Genomic DNA, 16561 nt, shown 5'->3' on the forward strand with positions numbered 1-16561 from the left:
CAATGTAATCAGATATGTATTTCATGGAAGTTGGCTTCTTGTTCACTCATGCAGTCTATTCTTAACAGTATGTTACAATATCCATTCCTTAGCCCCGTACACTGTCCACTTCCTCCCATGATCCCTTGCAGTCCGTTCCGTGGATGTAAGCTGAGACTGATTGGTGAGCCCGATAAATTGATAGTTAAGCCTCGGAATAATCCCCTCTAGGTTAAGCGTTTAGGAGAAACTGATCAAAATTTTGCAAATGATGTGAAGGCAAGTGCTTGTCCTGTCAGGGTCTTGCTTAAAGCAAACACGGGCTCTTTCTATTATATTGGATGAAATTTGTGCAATTCTGCTTAAGTCAATAACAAGTAATTCTCTTCTGTTTACTGAGGTGAATTTGTCCGCATACCTTAATTAACTAAAGGAAAGGACGGGAGAAAAATGAGGGGATCTCCCAGCACAAATCGCTTTATCCCTTCCAACAAAGGGTTAAATAGAATTTTCCTATTAGAACTGTTTTTCTATTCCAGCTGCTGTAAAAATTGCAAAGAGAAGCAAAACAAATGATAAGACTGGTCCGATCCTAGGGACTTTATATGTGATTGATGACCCTGCGACTGAATGGTAGATGATGAACATCAAGATTTGATCTTCCCTGAACCTGCAAAGTAATAAATTTTATCAGGGTCTTTAATCAAAATTAATCAAGCATCATTTTGCCAGTTCAGGAAAATTACATTAGAATTGTTATGTGAAATCTGTAATTTAATCTAATGGTCTGCGTTGATTAGAGCTGAAGGATTTATTACATTTATATCAGGTACACAAAGAGGTGTCTCTGGATTTGACCAATCATTTTCTGTTCATCAAAAAATCTAACTGTCGGTATCATTCATTTTAATTGCATCTATATCTAATTGCACTGGATAGACTTTTAAAAAGCATGACTACTTAATAAGCTCTCCTTTTACAAAGTGAAATTGGAAAGGATGGATTTTAACCAATTCTTGCTGGATACATGCTGCAATACTTCAGCAGCATACTGTACTTACAAAAGTAATCTTGTCAAATTTATAAAATGATAGATTCATTTTAATGGTACATATATGAATTGGGTATATATTTACCATAGTTTCCAAAGCAATAATTGGACAGGAACTCCTCAACTATATTGAAGGACAATTTCACTCTTTATTAATTGTCTTTCCATTCCATTATTGATGGCCAGTCTGCACCCTCAAGCTTCCAACTAAAATGGCTTAGGGTCTCTGAAATGATCCTGATACATAATATAATTTTCAAAATTTTATTTTTTAAGGAAGAAAAATGTTGATCTTGCCTCAGTGCTTTGTTATAATCTGCAGTAAAGAAGTGTGAAGCCTTATATTTTGTTCTGTATAAGTTAATTCACTTCTAGATAAGTGACAACAGCAGATCCCCATTGATGGTGTTTGAACAACTAGTCAACATTTGTATCTGATGTTTGGCCAACAATCAACAGACATTAAAAAAATATCTTAAACAAATGTAATCATGATAAACTTAGGAACTGCAAACATGTTGTTGACAACATCACTAAGATTTTCAAACATATTTAGTTCAATTTATCTCCAATTTGAGTTTACACAAAGTCAGGAGAATGCTTGAATTAACATTGATACAGTGTAGTGTCAACAAGCATCTGATCAGCACTGATCATATTTGAGTTTTAGGGGGAATTTGCTTATTTTATCTTGTACAAATATTTTCTGATTCAACATAGACAAGCAAGAGCTACACAGTAAGGACCCAACGAATCAGGGCTGGAGAGATTGTTGTGCATGTTTGTCAAACAAACTTTATAACTGTTAGAATCAACTCACAAAGCATCAACTCATCATGGAGGCCAGCTATTTGATTACTGATGGCAAATATTATCTTACACAAAAACTTCTGATATTATTGTGAATTCATGTAGTTCCCTAACTCTGTTTAGAGCCCCATGCTATGTGTTTTCATTGTGGTAGTGTATTTGTGCCATATTTCACAGGAAAATTGTGACAAGTCTATCAACACACACTGATGGGTTTGATATTTAATCAGGCAGACACAGAGGCCATTTAAAATATTCTGTTCAATATATCATATAATTTTTATATCCACCACACATATAGAACACGATCCTAACAATGCTGAACACAGGCTAAATCATCTCTTATTTGACTTGGGATTCTTGTGTATATTTACTCTGGGAGATCCAAACATAGATAGAGATTATCAGATATAATCTTGTTTGGAACTGTCTTAATTAGTTTGAACTGCTGTATACATAAGATTATATCATGGTAATTTTATTGTCAAATTCAAACAGACTAGGAGAGGGGTTGAATGAAAGCCTGAACCTCGGTGTTCAGTGAGTGTAACCCCAGTGTTTACTTTGATACAACATATCTGTGATACTGTTTTAATGTTTTGTCTTGTATTAAAGGTAAAAAAGGCGATATTTGACTTCAGGTGAATTTGTTTTGAAATGCTTATGACAATAATCAATCAATTTATCAACCAGTGAAAAACAAGTGTTTACTTGCCATCATATGCTTTAAAAAGACCAAGTTATATTTTCACAGAAGTGTTAAAACAAAAAAGATAAAATAAGCAAACAAGTAAAACAATACTGTAAACATCAAACTAATTGTACAGGGAAAAATTGTAATGAACATAAATTAAGTTTCGTAAAATTTATCACCAAGCAAATAATACCAACAGAGGTTCATAATACACTACATATAGCATGTTTGGTGAATTCTTTATATCTGTAAAAATAAATCACTTACCAATTATATTAACATTGAAATAACAAAATCTTACCTAGTAGAAAACATCTAGGTTTATGTTATAAAAGTTAAAAAATAAAAAAAACATTTCAAATATTCTGGGAAAACAAGATGTACCATTGGAAATCCATGCATCCATTTGTCTGTTGTTTTGTGAAATTTAATTACAGTCAAACATTTATTTATTATTTCAAATGCTAAGAGACCAAAGCAAGATATTTTAGGATGCAAAATATGGAGGGTAAAATGCTTGAAGAATTATAAAGAACATGTAGTTTAGTGGACATCCAAATTCATACTATTCTGTATCAGTGAAGCAAAGCCCAACTGCATAAGCAAATAGCGCTTGATTAATTCAGTATTCATTGTCAAAAGGTATGCAGTGATCTTAGCTAAAAAATATCTATGTATGAAGCCCAATGCAGTATTCTGCGAGGATTCCAAATTAATTGATCCATGCAGACACTTCTTTCCCTTGTCCTATTCCAAGAGTATGTGGACATCATCTCAACACTATTACACTATCTAATCTGACTGAGTGAGTTTAGCAGACAAAGCAAAATATAATGATAGTTCTTCATACTTTGTAGATGTTGAACTCTGTACACTCAGGCTTTATTGAATTTTGTAACATGTGGTGACCTTTTTGATCTACTATTGAACTATTTAAAAGTGTATGTCAAAAGCTTGTACACTAATTGTAACAAATATTGAAAATGAAAAAAAACACATTATGCAAGAGAGCAGACTAATCACTTATTGACAATTTGATCTTTCAGCTCTACATCAGCAGCTGTCAGTAATGCTGCACATGATATCTCAGAAATCGAGAACCAGATTATCCCTGATAAGGAGGACCAGTCACATGACAAGAAAAAGGCTTCACCCTCAGGTATAACATGTACATGTCTGAAACTTTCCAAACAAAAAAGAAAGAAAGAGACACACAGATTGTATGAGTACAGTTTTATATGTCACCCTTCTGACGTGAGGTTATTTTTTTTCGTAGCACCTGTGGGAACAACACCATCCAGTCCCCCCAGAAGACCAATGACATCCTCCATGACAAACCCTACACAGTTCTCATATAACCCCTTTGGAAACTACACACCCTCCTTTATGCATTCTCCCATGTACCTCAACCAACCCTACCCTGCAGGCTACCTAAGTCCCTCCTTGTTTTCCTACAACATGGGTTCCCCCAGGGGTCAGCCAATAAGACCCGCTTTTACCTCCAGTCTTCAGCAGAACCCAGGGGCTCAGGGCTCTGAAGAAACCATTGTCTCCCAAGATTCAACCACTGCCTCTTCAGAAAATGTAGATGCCCCATTAGAAATGACTGACCTCAATTCAAGTCCTCAAAAAGAGGCCAAGTCATGTGACCAGCAGCCCTCCAATGGGTTAGGGCCCCAGACAGGCTACAGCCCTTTTGCTGCAGCATCCCCCCTAAGAAGTGCCCCATTTCTACCTCATAGTTCCCTCCAAGTGCAATCTTCATCACCTGGCCTGTTTCCTGCGTACTCACATGGTTATGGACTTGCGGCATCCAGTAGTACTACAGACCAGACCAAACAAATATCTCTTCTACTGTCTGAACTCGATGCTGCAAAAGCACAAAACAAAAGAGTAAGTTTTTTTTACAGTGTATGTCTAGATATATTTCAAACGTCAATGATGAAACTGTGTACTCAAAATAAATTGAGGTCAAACTTTTCAAGTGTGTCTCAGAACAGTCATTATATTTAATACAAAGATTAAGGAATATTTTTGAATTTTTAAATAGAAGAGTAACTTTCTAAGATGTTACATCTATTGTTATACAGTTAGCAGAGAAGCTGGCCCAGTGTGAACATGATCTGGAAACTTCTTGTCTGAAGCTGAAAACAAAAGAGGTGGACGCTAAGGGAAGCACGGACTCCTCTGCTGCAGCAGGTACTTGTAATGATACTAGTGTGGAGGTCACAGCAAAATTTACACCTTTTATAAAAATTCTCATAAAGATATCTAATTTTGAAAATTTAACTGATATTTTTTTGTACATATTCATACAATGAAACTTTGTTATCTCAAATTAAATGTGGGTGGGGGGTGGAGGGTGTCTGAGAGGAAAATTGACATCAAGTGGCAACTTTGTTAATTATAAATATCATGTGTAGAATGTATATTAAAAATATGAATATTTTGAATTACCATATCTTCAATGGTTTTATCATGTTTCCTGAATGGTTTAATTAACTGTCTGTTGTAAAGAGACCTTCAATTAGTGGTTCCTAATAATACTTTGTGTTCGGGACAAATCTTCATTTCATTTCATTCAAACGGTCTGAAAAATTAGATGAGCACAATTTGACTTGATTTGAACTGTTTGATGTTAACTGCTTTTTGATAAAATCTTAATTGCATTTGAGGTAGATTTTAATGAGTAGATATTTGGAAATCAATTTTTGAACAATACTTTGTGAGCCCTGGTCAATTTCTCCCGCTGCACACAAAAGTGAGAGATAAGTTGCATTAGGAGATATTTGTAAAGTGATAGTGCTTAAGTAGCCATGTTTGAAGCCTACAATAGGAATTCCTCATTAGAGCCTGTGTTACGGACATTGATTTAAAGGAGAGATTGTCCTCTCCGTCCTTCATTCCCCCTCTTCATTCCTCCTTCTCTCACTCCCGGTATAATCAATACCAATTATAAGCATTCATACAGCCGTTTTGAAATGAGTCGACAATCAAATCACTTTACCATTCTTATTAATTTTCGTGCGATACCTTAATCATGACTGCTGTGGGAGCCGCCATTAATTGAGGACTGAAGTGTCATATTTTCTCCCCGTGATGTCCAGGTATATTGATTCACGAAGAATCAAAAAATGGGAGAAGTTTTTCCTTGGTGATGAATCGCTTGCCAGCCTATTTCATTTTCCTATCAGAACACGTATTGATCATCCGCGATTAATCGTGTTGCAGCATTTCTCATTACGGATGACAATGTTGGACTTTGAAGTCTCATTCTCGAGGCCTATCAGCGTAAATCAAGCTGTCAACCATCAGTCTAGGCCTCCATTACGCTTCACCTAGACCTGCTTCAGCAGCCTAGCTCTTGGGGATTAACCATCTTTAAGTTTGCTTTTGGAGAATTGACTTATTTCACTCTTTTGGATAATTAAGCAATAGATTGCTTTATAAATTATCTAGTCACTATTGGTGATTTTTTTTTTTTGACAGACTTATATTTTCCCGGGTTGTCTCGTATCAGAACATAAATTGTTGCTTCATGAATGTTATATGTCAGTGATAGAGGCTAAATTCTCTAATGCTTTATTAATTCTCATGCATGGCATTTTCGATTTCAATGATAACTGATTTACTCAATTGAATAATGCATGCAATTTTAGCACTTAATCTATAGTAATTGGTCAACTTTTTACAGTCTCAATAATGGTTAAGTTTGCAAATGTCATCTATGTATACCTATTAACTTGGTTTGAATGTGCTTATTTTACCATTTTTTTGTTTTTGCACACTACTTAATACTGTGCAAAAATGTCAATTAACAGAGAAATGAAAAAAAAAATATGATCAACTATTATACTTGCTGACTTTCTAATGATTGAAACTGCTTTTTCTGCAGGAATGACATTGTACAAGGAATATAGATACAAAAAGACATAAGCTTATAAAGAAAATCCTACAAAAAATTCAAACAGCTAATGTACAAAATCATATATATATTGGGAAGTTTTCCATAAATTTCATGCTAATAAATCTTGATCTTAAAATGATTTGATTACCTGCAAGGTGTGGGAGTTAAGTTTTTAGAGGCAGTCAGGTGACCAGTCTATCTGTGTACTGTTAATCAAAGCATCAAAATGCAAACCTTGCATAATATACTTTGATCAAAATGTGAAATCCCTGAATCGAACATAAGAGATAGTGTAGTTTTTATTACGCCTCCGTTTTATTTTTGCCCCTTTTGCCCTTACTTTGGTTGGGTGAATTTAAAAAGGAGAGCACAAATTTAAATAGTACAGTATATTTTCTTCAAAAAAAATTGTGACTGGATGAATTTAAAATGGGGCAAAATTGTTTGAAAGGGCAAAAATAAAGCAGGGCAAAAATAGCCCTGTATACAGTAATTGGAATGCTTATATACGCATCATAGTTTGTTCACCTTTAGAAATGTCATAGAGTCCTTTGAAATTCAGTCAGTATAGAAAAGATTGCTTAACTAGTAGTGACTGATATATATCTTTTACAGACTGAAGATATAATTTTTGCAACATTTGTAACATTTGTAAATTTATGTTAAACTTGAAAGTTTGAAAAAAAAATTACATAAGTATTAAACCCTATCTTTCATCAGAAAGGATATTTGTTAAATCATGAAATTTATTATTTTGACCTCATCTTTCAGCACTTTATCAGTACTTTAATTATTATGATTTGATTATAAGGAAGATATTGACTCAGAGTTGTATTTTTATTGCTAGGTATGGTACAGGAAGTCCACACAGCCCAGAGGAAGAGGGAAGAGAGCATGATGGGAAGGATGAAGCTGAACAGCCAGGAGAAGGAGGAAGCATTAAGGAGACTGAGGGAGCTGGAACGAAGACTGGACGAGTAAGTCAAGAAAATAATCCCGATATACTCTGTCATTACGAGAAGACTGGACGAGTAAGTCCCGAAAATAATCCCGATATACTCTGTCATTACAAGAAGACTGGACAGGTAGGTCAAAAAAATAATCCCGATATACTCTATCATTACGAGAAGACTGGACGGGTAAGTCAAAAAAATAATCCCGATATACTCTATCATTACGAGAAGACTGGACGGGTAAGTCAAAAAAATAATCCCGATATACTCTATCATTACGAGAAGACTGGACGGGTAAGTCAAAAAAATAGTCCCGATATACTCTATCATTACGAGAAGACTGGACGGGTAAGTCAAGAAAATAATCCCGATATACTCTGTCATTACGAGAAGACTGGACGAGTAAGTCCCGAAAATAATCCCGATATACTCTGTCATTACAAGAAGACTGGACAGGTAGGTCAAAAAAATAATCCCGATATACTCTATCATTACGAGAAGACTGGACGGGTAAGTCAAAAAAATAATCCCGATATACTCTATCATTACGAGAAGACTGGACAGGTAAGTCAAAAAAATAATCCCGATATACTCTATCATTACGAGAAGACTGGACGGGTAAGTCAAAAAAATAGTCCCGATATACTCTATCATTACGAGAAGACTGGACGGGTAAGTCAAAAAAATAATCCCGATATACTCTGTCATTACGAGAAGACTGGACAGGTAGGTCAAAAAAATAATCCCAATATACTCTATCATTACGAGAAGACTGGACAGATAAGTCAAAAAAATAATCCCGATATACTCTATCATTACGAGAAGACTGGACGGGTAAGTCAAAAAAATAATCCCGATATACTCTATCATTACGATAAGACTGGACGGGTAGGTCAAAAATATAATCCCGATATACTCTGTCATTACGAGAAGACTGGATGATTAAGTCAAAAAATAATCCTGATAAAATCTGTCATTAGGAGAAGACTGGATGGGTAAGTCGCGAAAATAATCCCGATATACTCCGTCATAAAGAGAAATCTAATGGACGAGTAAGTCACGAAAATAATCCCGATATACACTGTCATTAAGAGAAGACTGGACGGGTAAGTCAAAAAATAATCCCGATATACTCTGTCATTACGAGTGAGGTGAGGTCTCCCAGATATATAAGGGTACCTATATACAAGTATACATATGATAATCAGCTGTATTTTTTTAGGACTTTTTTTCATTAAATTTTGATAAAACCTACACAATCATACATAAGATAATCAGCTGTATTTGTTAATGACTTTTCTTCATTTTGATATTTTGTGATAAATTATTCCATATGATTTTTACATGACAAATAGAAAGAATGTAATTGTTCAACTTATCAAATCAAATGCACTGTGTGTAACATGTATATGATGTTTTGTTTTTCTAAATAAAATGTTGAACTTTTAAAAAAAAAAAAAAAAAAAAAAAAAAATCCCGATATACTCTGTCATTACGAGAAGACTGGATGATTAAGTCAAAAAATAATCCTGATAAAATCTGTCATTAGGAGAAGACTGGATGGGTAAGTCGCGAAAATAATCCCGATATACTCCGTCATAAAGAGAAATCTTATGGACGAGTAAGTCACGAAAATAATCCCGATATACACTGTCATTAAGAGAAGACTGGACGGGTAAGTCAAAAAAAAAATCCCGATATACTCTGTCATTACGAGAAGACTGGAGGAGTAAGTCACGAAAATATTTCTGATATAAATGTCATTACAAGAAATCTACTGGATGAGTAAGTCACGAAAATAATCCTGATATACACTGTCATTATGTCATTATGAAAAACGTAGTGGACGAATACATGTAAGTCTAGAAAATAATCCCAATAGACTCCATCATTAAGAGAAATCTGTATATTGTGGAAAGATGAATCTTTTTCTTGGGTGTTATTTTTGAATGCAGAGTGACAAATTTTGCTATAAACTGGTATAAATATGTTTATTAAATGCCACATTTTTTTATACCTTGATATACTGAATTGATAATATTTGCTGTTTTTTGTGAAAACCTTGATTGAAGGGATTTCCTTTTTTCCTGTTTCAGGGGTTACTCAGACAACACGGACTTATCAGATTTTGATGACCCTGAGGAGGACGAGGTCACCGAGGTGAAGGACATTCTATTCTTAATTTGATTAATATGTGGACCCTTATTACAATTTTTCCTACCTATAAAGTTTCATATAGTACTGTTATTATAGAACATCACTCAGATGACAATCTTCAAAGATGCTGTTCATTTTTCAGAATTATAAAACAGATATCCTAGATAATGCTCACTGAATTAACGTAGCATCAACAAAATTGAACATAGTGAAGCTCTTAGATGACTTTGTATGTAAAATATGGGATATGAGAGAGAGCACATGTATTATTCATATCTTGTTGCCATCTTTTGAAGTTTTGAGTCATGCCCAGCTTTTAATTGATTCTTAAGCACAGTCCCTTGGTTTTATTAATTTATTACAATTATAAAGTCAGGAGGTTATCAATGTGGCAGTGAAGCAATGTTACAGCCCGGCTGTTGTCGGAGAAGTAATATTTCTGTAGCTGGTTGAGGCAGCTATTTCGCCCCAGTGTCTGTCTGTCCATCTGTCACTCGTTACCGGCTGCCATGGTAACCAGGTAGATGACAAACATGTCCCCTCCATCCCACCCTTTGTCAGGGGAGTGTACGGGATTATATCTGTCTCTCAGAGTCTTTATTGTTAAGAATAGAGATAACATCAAAAGATAGGACTGCTAACGGAATACTATATGCTAAGTGGTTTGAAAAGTAACAGTTTGATTGCTGCTTATCCTTATTTTTATTAAGTGTAATCATGCCTGTGAGTATAAAAATTATAAGTGTACTATTTTTAGTTTTTATTATTTACATAAATAATCTTCCTTGGAAAAAAAAGAAGAGAAAAAGATCTGAAGTCTGTAAATAAAAAAAAAAAGAATTGCGAATAGTTTTGAGGACAATCAGAATATTAAGTATGAGAATACAGCTTTAGCAGACACAAAGTGCTCTAAACCAACCAAGAGTTAATTTATTATTGTGTTATATTAGTAAAATTGATTTCCATTTTGTTCCCTCAATAATACTGATAACATATAAGTTCTCGTAAATGTCACAGGCTTGGCCAATGAGAATAAATTTCCATGTTTGGGGGTTATTAAAATTTCACTCCCTGAAGAGCGCCCATGTAACAGTTATTACTCATTGCTGGAATTTCTTTATTCTGGCAAAATCCTAATAAGCATCAGAGTTAATACGTAGATTTATGGTATATACCCTGAACTATGATTAAATTTTTAAAACTTTGGTCAGATGGGGCGAGAGATTTATGTTGATTATTGATCTACCAGAAGTTTAATCCTGTAGAACATGAAATTCAGTATTTGCAAACAACTCAATATAGTCTTGGTGGTTAAAGGGGATTAAGGGGACATCATACTTGGCAATTTGTTTGAAAAAAAAGCACAGCTTTATTTTTGCTTGTCTTCCACTATCTTGGATAAAGACCCCTCGTAAACTTTTAAATACCGTACATATATATAATCAATAAACTGAAGGCTGAGCAGCCTTAGAACTGTCTTAGACTTGGCGCTGGTTTTGGGGGCTGTGGGGGATTGGATCCTGGGAATGGATGGGGTTCTCACCACAGAGAGATCTGACAACTTTGTCCCTCACAGCTTGATGTAAGGACAGGGGTCCTAGCACCTGACAGTTTTAATCTCCAAATAAATGTATTATATATAACAAGAGGCCCAGGGGCCACAGCGCTCACCTGAGCACATATACCCCCCCCCCCCCCTTCCAGGCGTTCATCATTTGAACAAACTAGAATCTACACTATCTGAGGATGATTCCATATAAATACCCCGGGTATCACTAATCATAGCTTTGAAGTACTTGAAAGGAAGATTTTAAAAGGTTTCCCTATATATCCCTATGTAAAACTTGGGTCGGCCATTTTGGCCCCACCCTTGCCCCTGGGGCCATGATTTGAACAAATTTGAATCTACAAATCTTTCCTAGCCCAGTGGTTCTGGAGAAGAAGATTTTTAAAGATTTTTATTATATGTAAAATATACATATGAACAAACTTGGATTCCACTGGCCCAGTGTTCTGGAGGAGAAGATTTTTAAAGATTTTTCTTATATATTCCTATGAAAAACTTGGGTCGGCCATTTTGGCCCCAATGATTTGAACAAAATTGAATCTACACTACCTGAGGATGATTCCACATTAGTTTCATCTTTCCTGTCCTAGTGGTTCTTGAGAAGAAGATTTTTAAAGATTTTTCTTATATATTCCTATGTAAAATCGGCCATTTTAACCTTGCCCGGTCATGATTTGAACAAACTTGAATCTACACTACCTAAGGATGATTCCACATGAGTTTCATCTTTCCTGGCCCAGTGGTTCTGGAGAAGAAGATTTTTAAAGATTTTTCCTAAAATGAACAAATGAATTTACACTACCTGAGGATGATTATTCATCTTTCCTGGCCCATCTGGAGAAGAAGATTTTTTAAACATGCCATAATTTTTAACAAATTCATGATTATCTCCCCTTGGAAAAGGGTGTGGCCCTTCATTTGAACAAACTTGAATCCCCTTCATCCAAGGATACTTTGTGCTAAGTTTGGTTATGGCCCAGTGGTGAGAAGAAGATGAAAATGTGAAAAGTTTGACTACGACGACGACAACGACAGACAACGGACAGATTTTGATCAGAAAAGCTCACTTGAGCCTTCGGCTCAGGTGAGCTAATAATATACATATACGGTACACTATGTGTGAATAAGTGTCTTTTTGTCGTGATCCTGGTCTTCAGTGGTTTGGATAAAATATGGATAATGTCATTTCTAGCGATCTGATATAACTGTTAAAATGCAAATTTTTAGCTTTACTGATTAATTGCTGTGGTAACTTGATTACAATTCTTTCAATATCATGGACTTTCAGTTGATTATATGGCAACGTACTTATATTTATGTCACACTGAACAGTCATTGACACTGACTGTATATTTCACAACAGAGCAAAGATTAGATTGTAGAAATATTCTAATTGAATATCCTATCAGATAATTTTGAAAATGATACTACTTTAACAGTTTTGTTCTGATTTCAATAAAACTTCATTGTTTTTTCTTCATCTGGTCTTTGATTAATTGTCAGTATAAGAAAATATCATTACTGTTTCAACTTTTAAAATTCTCACCCTATTGGTTGGCTACAACTTGGATGTTACATATTCTTTGTTCAAGTATTTAAAAACTTCCGTCTAATTGCATTTTTACAAGATTTTAGATTTTTTTCACAGCAAATATTTAAAGATAAATCGTCCTTGAATTTGAAAAATCTTGGTACATAAAATGATGAGTGTTGCAAAGAATAAAAGTGGTCCTCTTCATTTCCCTTTCAGGGCATTGACAATTTATTGTCCCAGATCGACTCAAACTATGGGGTAGACAAGAAATACAACTCATTTCTACGGCGATTAGAACTGGTCAAACAACGACAAAGGGAGATAACTGAGGAGGAAATGAACACTTTGCTGGAGGAGAGAGACATTGCTTTGTCAAGGGTAATCTACTCAGTTTGTTTTGTTCATTAATACGATTATTGTCTGATTATAATCAGTCACAAACTATGGAAAAACTCCGTTAGGTAGAATCAGAGAACTTGATATAAATCGAGCATTTTTTTAAATAGAAGTAGGAATCTATTTGCATCTACATTTTAAGATATGCGTACAGAAAACAAAATGAAACTCAAAAAAATATTAGGCTACAATTTAATGTATTTTTTATGAGAAAAAATAATAAAGCTTGAATTATTTTAAAATACTTCATTTGTGAAGCTTTTCATAAAGAAAGAGTAAAACACCGTATGCATCACTATGTGTTCAAAACCATGAATAGCGAGTAATCTCTGTGACACACATAGATTGAGACCTTTCAGTGCTCAAAACTGCCACAAATTATTAAAAAAATGCATGCTCTAATTGTATTTCGTACGTGCTATTTTGCACAAGGTTTTGACTTGGAAGTGATTGTCTATTTTCACTGTTTTTTGTACTCTTATGTATATTATACAAATAATTCTTCATTTTAGGGTGACTTTACATAACTCTAAAAACTATCTCAGCATGAGTTTTCCCAAAAACAAAAAGTTCTTCTGTTTTTATAACCTATAATTTCAGGAGTTGGAGGATATCCCTTGTCAATGACTTTTCTTTGTTATATAATCCTTTATGTTTTAGATGGTTTTGCCTCCAATAATATTGATTTTATCTGTTAATAACATCGGTTTTTATTTTCAATACTGTCTAGACATAAAAAACTGCTTATAAATGCACCCATTCTTCTGCAGGCAAGAAAGCTCGAAGAGGAATTGTTAAAGTATCAAAAAGAAAACACAACTTCAAACAACGAGCAACATCTAAGGGTAATTATATACTTTTATCAACTTTTTTATAAAAAAAAAAGTTCAAAAGAGAAACACTGAAGTTGCACAATTGATCTAGGCAGCGCACTGTTGGGTAGCTCACCATTTTCTCATAATCACGTGACCCCTGTACAGGTCCGACAATGCGTTGATTATATAAAACATAGGTATATATATTGTCAAATGAATTGTGTTATTTAAAGATTTTCTACAGGAACCTCTCGTCCTATGGTTTGATGTCAAAGGTTACAGCTTTTTTTGACAGGCTCAAGGATATCAAATAATTGTCTATAGAAAAATAAAAGAAAAATAATCACACACACTTTGTATGTAAATAGAGATATGGCTTTGAAATATGCAAACAAATAAGTTTACTAGCACCTGTGCAGCAGGGCCGTTAAAAATAATTTCGTTTAATACAAATGGTAATTTTAGAAATCTCAAATATAGGCTTAGATATTCTCACAAATAAGCTGCTTTTTGATGTATTATTTTAGTAATGCCTTTGCTTCATTTTTTTTTCCATGGAGAGAAAATAAATGCATCCACTAGGAAAGACATTGTTTTTTTGTTAAAAAAATCCTTTGCTAGGGGATATGAAATATTTAATTTAAATGTGAATGAACGCCAATATATCAGAGTTTGAGGGCTGATATAGAGTAACCAAAGAATGGTCGACTTAAAGTACCCTAAAATTAGTTAGGTGGAGGACAATTGATTCAATAAGACTGTATTCCCCATTGTATTCGGTAGAATTGCAGGAATTTAATTACTTTTGACAGGTGTCACAGAGAAGCGAGTAAGAACTGGCTTAATTTTAGTAAGACTTTCCATCCCCCTTTACATAATTATCGCCAATTTATTGGGGACCTCATTTAACATGGGATTATCACTGGATATAGATAATTGTAGGTAGAGATACATCACAAAGGACAAATATATATCTATTTATATTACACTAAGAGGCCACAGGCAGGATTGAAGGTTTCTGTTCGTGAAACAGGTGTTTATGACAAGGACCCTTTTAAATTTATTGAAGTTATGAATGGAATCTAAAGAAATTATGGATATTAAATAATAGATGCATCCTTTTGAAATTATTGATTTTTTATATTGATGGAGAAGGAGAGATAAAGATTTAGAATTAAAAAAATAGTGCTATTTTCCTAAGATTTTTAAAATGTAAATGAACATTTTAATAGAAGCCTTCAATGATATTGAGAGAATGCAGTATGTTTTTACAGGTAACTGAAGGTACACATTTTTTATTGAATTTTTCCATTTTCTGTGTTTTTTTTTTATTTTGGTTTGTGTTACATAATTTCTAATGTTTGCTTGTTGTGGCAATTCATCATGACAAATTTACAATTTATTGGAGGGAGATTTCTAACATACAGAGGATATATTGCATGATAAATGTCTTGTTTCTACCTTGTTTGGTTACTCTGAATAATTTGAGTTGTATGATTTTTTTTTCTTTTTTTCAAGTATTTTAACCCAGTGTGTTGATAAGCTATCTGAACAGAGTTGTCAGTTTGAGTGCAGTTTTAATATACTGTAGTGTGTGCTATTCTGAGATCAAAGCAATATGTTACATTACTGAAGCACCCTCATAACCCTCTACAAGCCTCATCAACAAATTCTTTACATCTCGTCCTTATGTACTTTTTCCTGAATATAAAAGATTAGTTTAAAACAGTATGATGGGGGACAGAAATAAGTTCCCCTTTTGTGCCCCCAGTGGATGACTGATTTGATAATAACCCATTTCAGTCTCTACTCTTATCTGGTCACTGCTGTATTGGCCATTGTTAGAGCTGGGTCCTTAATGGTCCAATGTATCAGGGGAGATAATCCCTTATCGCTACATTCCAGTATATACCTGTATCCTCCTTATCAAGGGCCAGGGGTGCACCCAGTATTAGTCACTCATTCAGGTGTCAAATCAAGCAGAGTGATATGTCAAGTCAGTTACACTGGCTCTCATTTAGGATGGGAACAAATTTTAATTCAATTTCAATTACACTGTAAAGTGCTTCAAAAATTGCAATTTACTATAAAAACATACAGTAAAACTCTTTAAGTATGAACATGGATATTGATGAACATTGAAATTACAAATTCATGGATATAACAAAGTTAACCTGGATCCCAAGCTTTATAAATTTAAAGACCTCCTTATATGGATAAAACAAATTACTGATATAACTTAGTAATTCTAAAGGTCCTGGTGACTTTGTTATAACCGAGTTTTACTGTATATGTCTACATCTGTGTGATTGCTCATTCATTTAGTATTGATATCACAAAACAAATCAAAGAATTTAAGCATGTTATTTCATAGAAAGGATTTGAATCATCTAAAACTCTCAAAAAGTTGAAATATTTGTATAGCTGTAATAAGGAAAAATAAGACACATGCTACAAACAAAAAAATTGGATGCATGGATTGGTATATATTCTAATTTAAGACTGATTTTAGAATTAAATGATGCAAATATATTAGTAAAGTGTAGACTTTTGTGCTGTTCAGGAGTCCTCCTTTTGTCATCAACGTTATGAATTTACTCGTAATTTTTAACATCTTTGTAGAACATTAAAAAACTGTGGATGAAAAGCGAAACTCTGGCTTTGCATGCATTATACTTAAACATTAAACAAAGATTTA

The 16561-nt window shown here is 34.1% G+C and overlaps 1 protein-coding gene across 3 annotated transcripts in view; it reads left to right on the forward strand.

The window, feature by feature from the left end:
- The window catches only part of LOC134248861 (mirror-image polydactyly gene 1 protein-like), a 46617-nt gene that overhangs the window by 24767 nt on the left and 5289 nt on the right, over positions 1–16561 (forward strand). For 2 of the 3 annotated variants that reach the window (XM_062731245.1, XM_062731243.1), the window contains exons 3-9: positions 3581–3693; positions 3811–4427; positions 4625–4733; positions 7289–7418; positions 9491–9554; positions 12869–13030; positions 13819–13893. In XM_062731245.1, the coding sequence (XP_062587229.1) occupies positions 3581–3693; positions 3811–4427; positions 4625–4733; positions 7289–7418; positions 9491–9554; positions 12869–13030; positions 13819–13893 (1270 nt within the window). Of the gene's footprint in view, positions 1–538; positions 657–3580; positions 3694–3810; positions 4428–4624; positions 4734–7288; positions 7419–9490; positions 9555–12868; positions 13031–13818; positions 13894–16561 lie in introns of those variants that run through there. The other variant, XM_062731244.1, reaches the window with a different exon arrangement.

The sequence above is a fragment of the Saccostrea cucullata genome, unplaced genomic scaffold, assembly GCF_032062105.1.
Source record: "Saccostrea cucullata isolate Sc308-1 unplaced genomic scaffold, CSIRO_AGI_Scuc_v1 ctg62, whole genome shotgun sequence".
Lineage (NCBI taxonomy): Eukaryota > Metazoa > Mollusca > Bivalvia > Ostreida > Ostreidae > Saccostrea > Saccostrea cuccullata.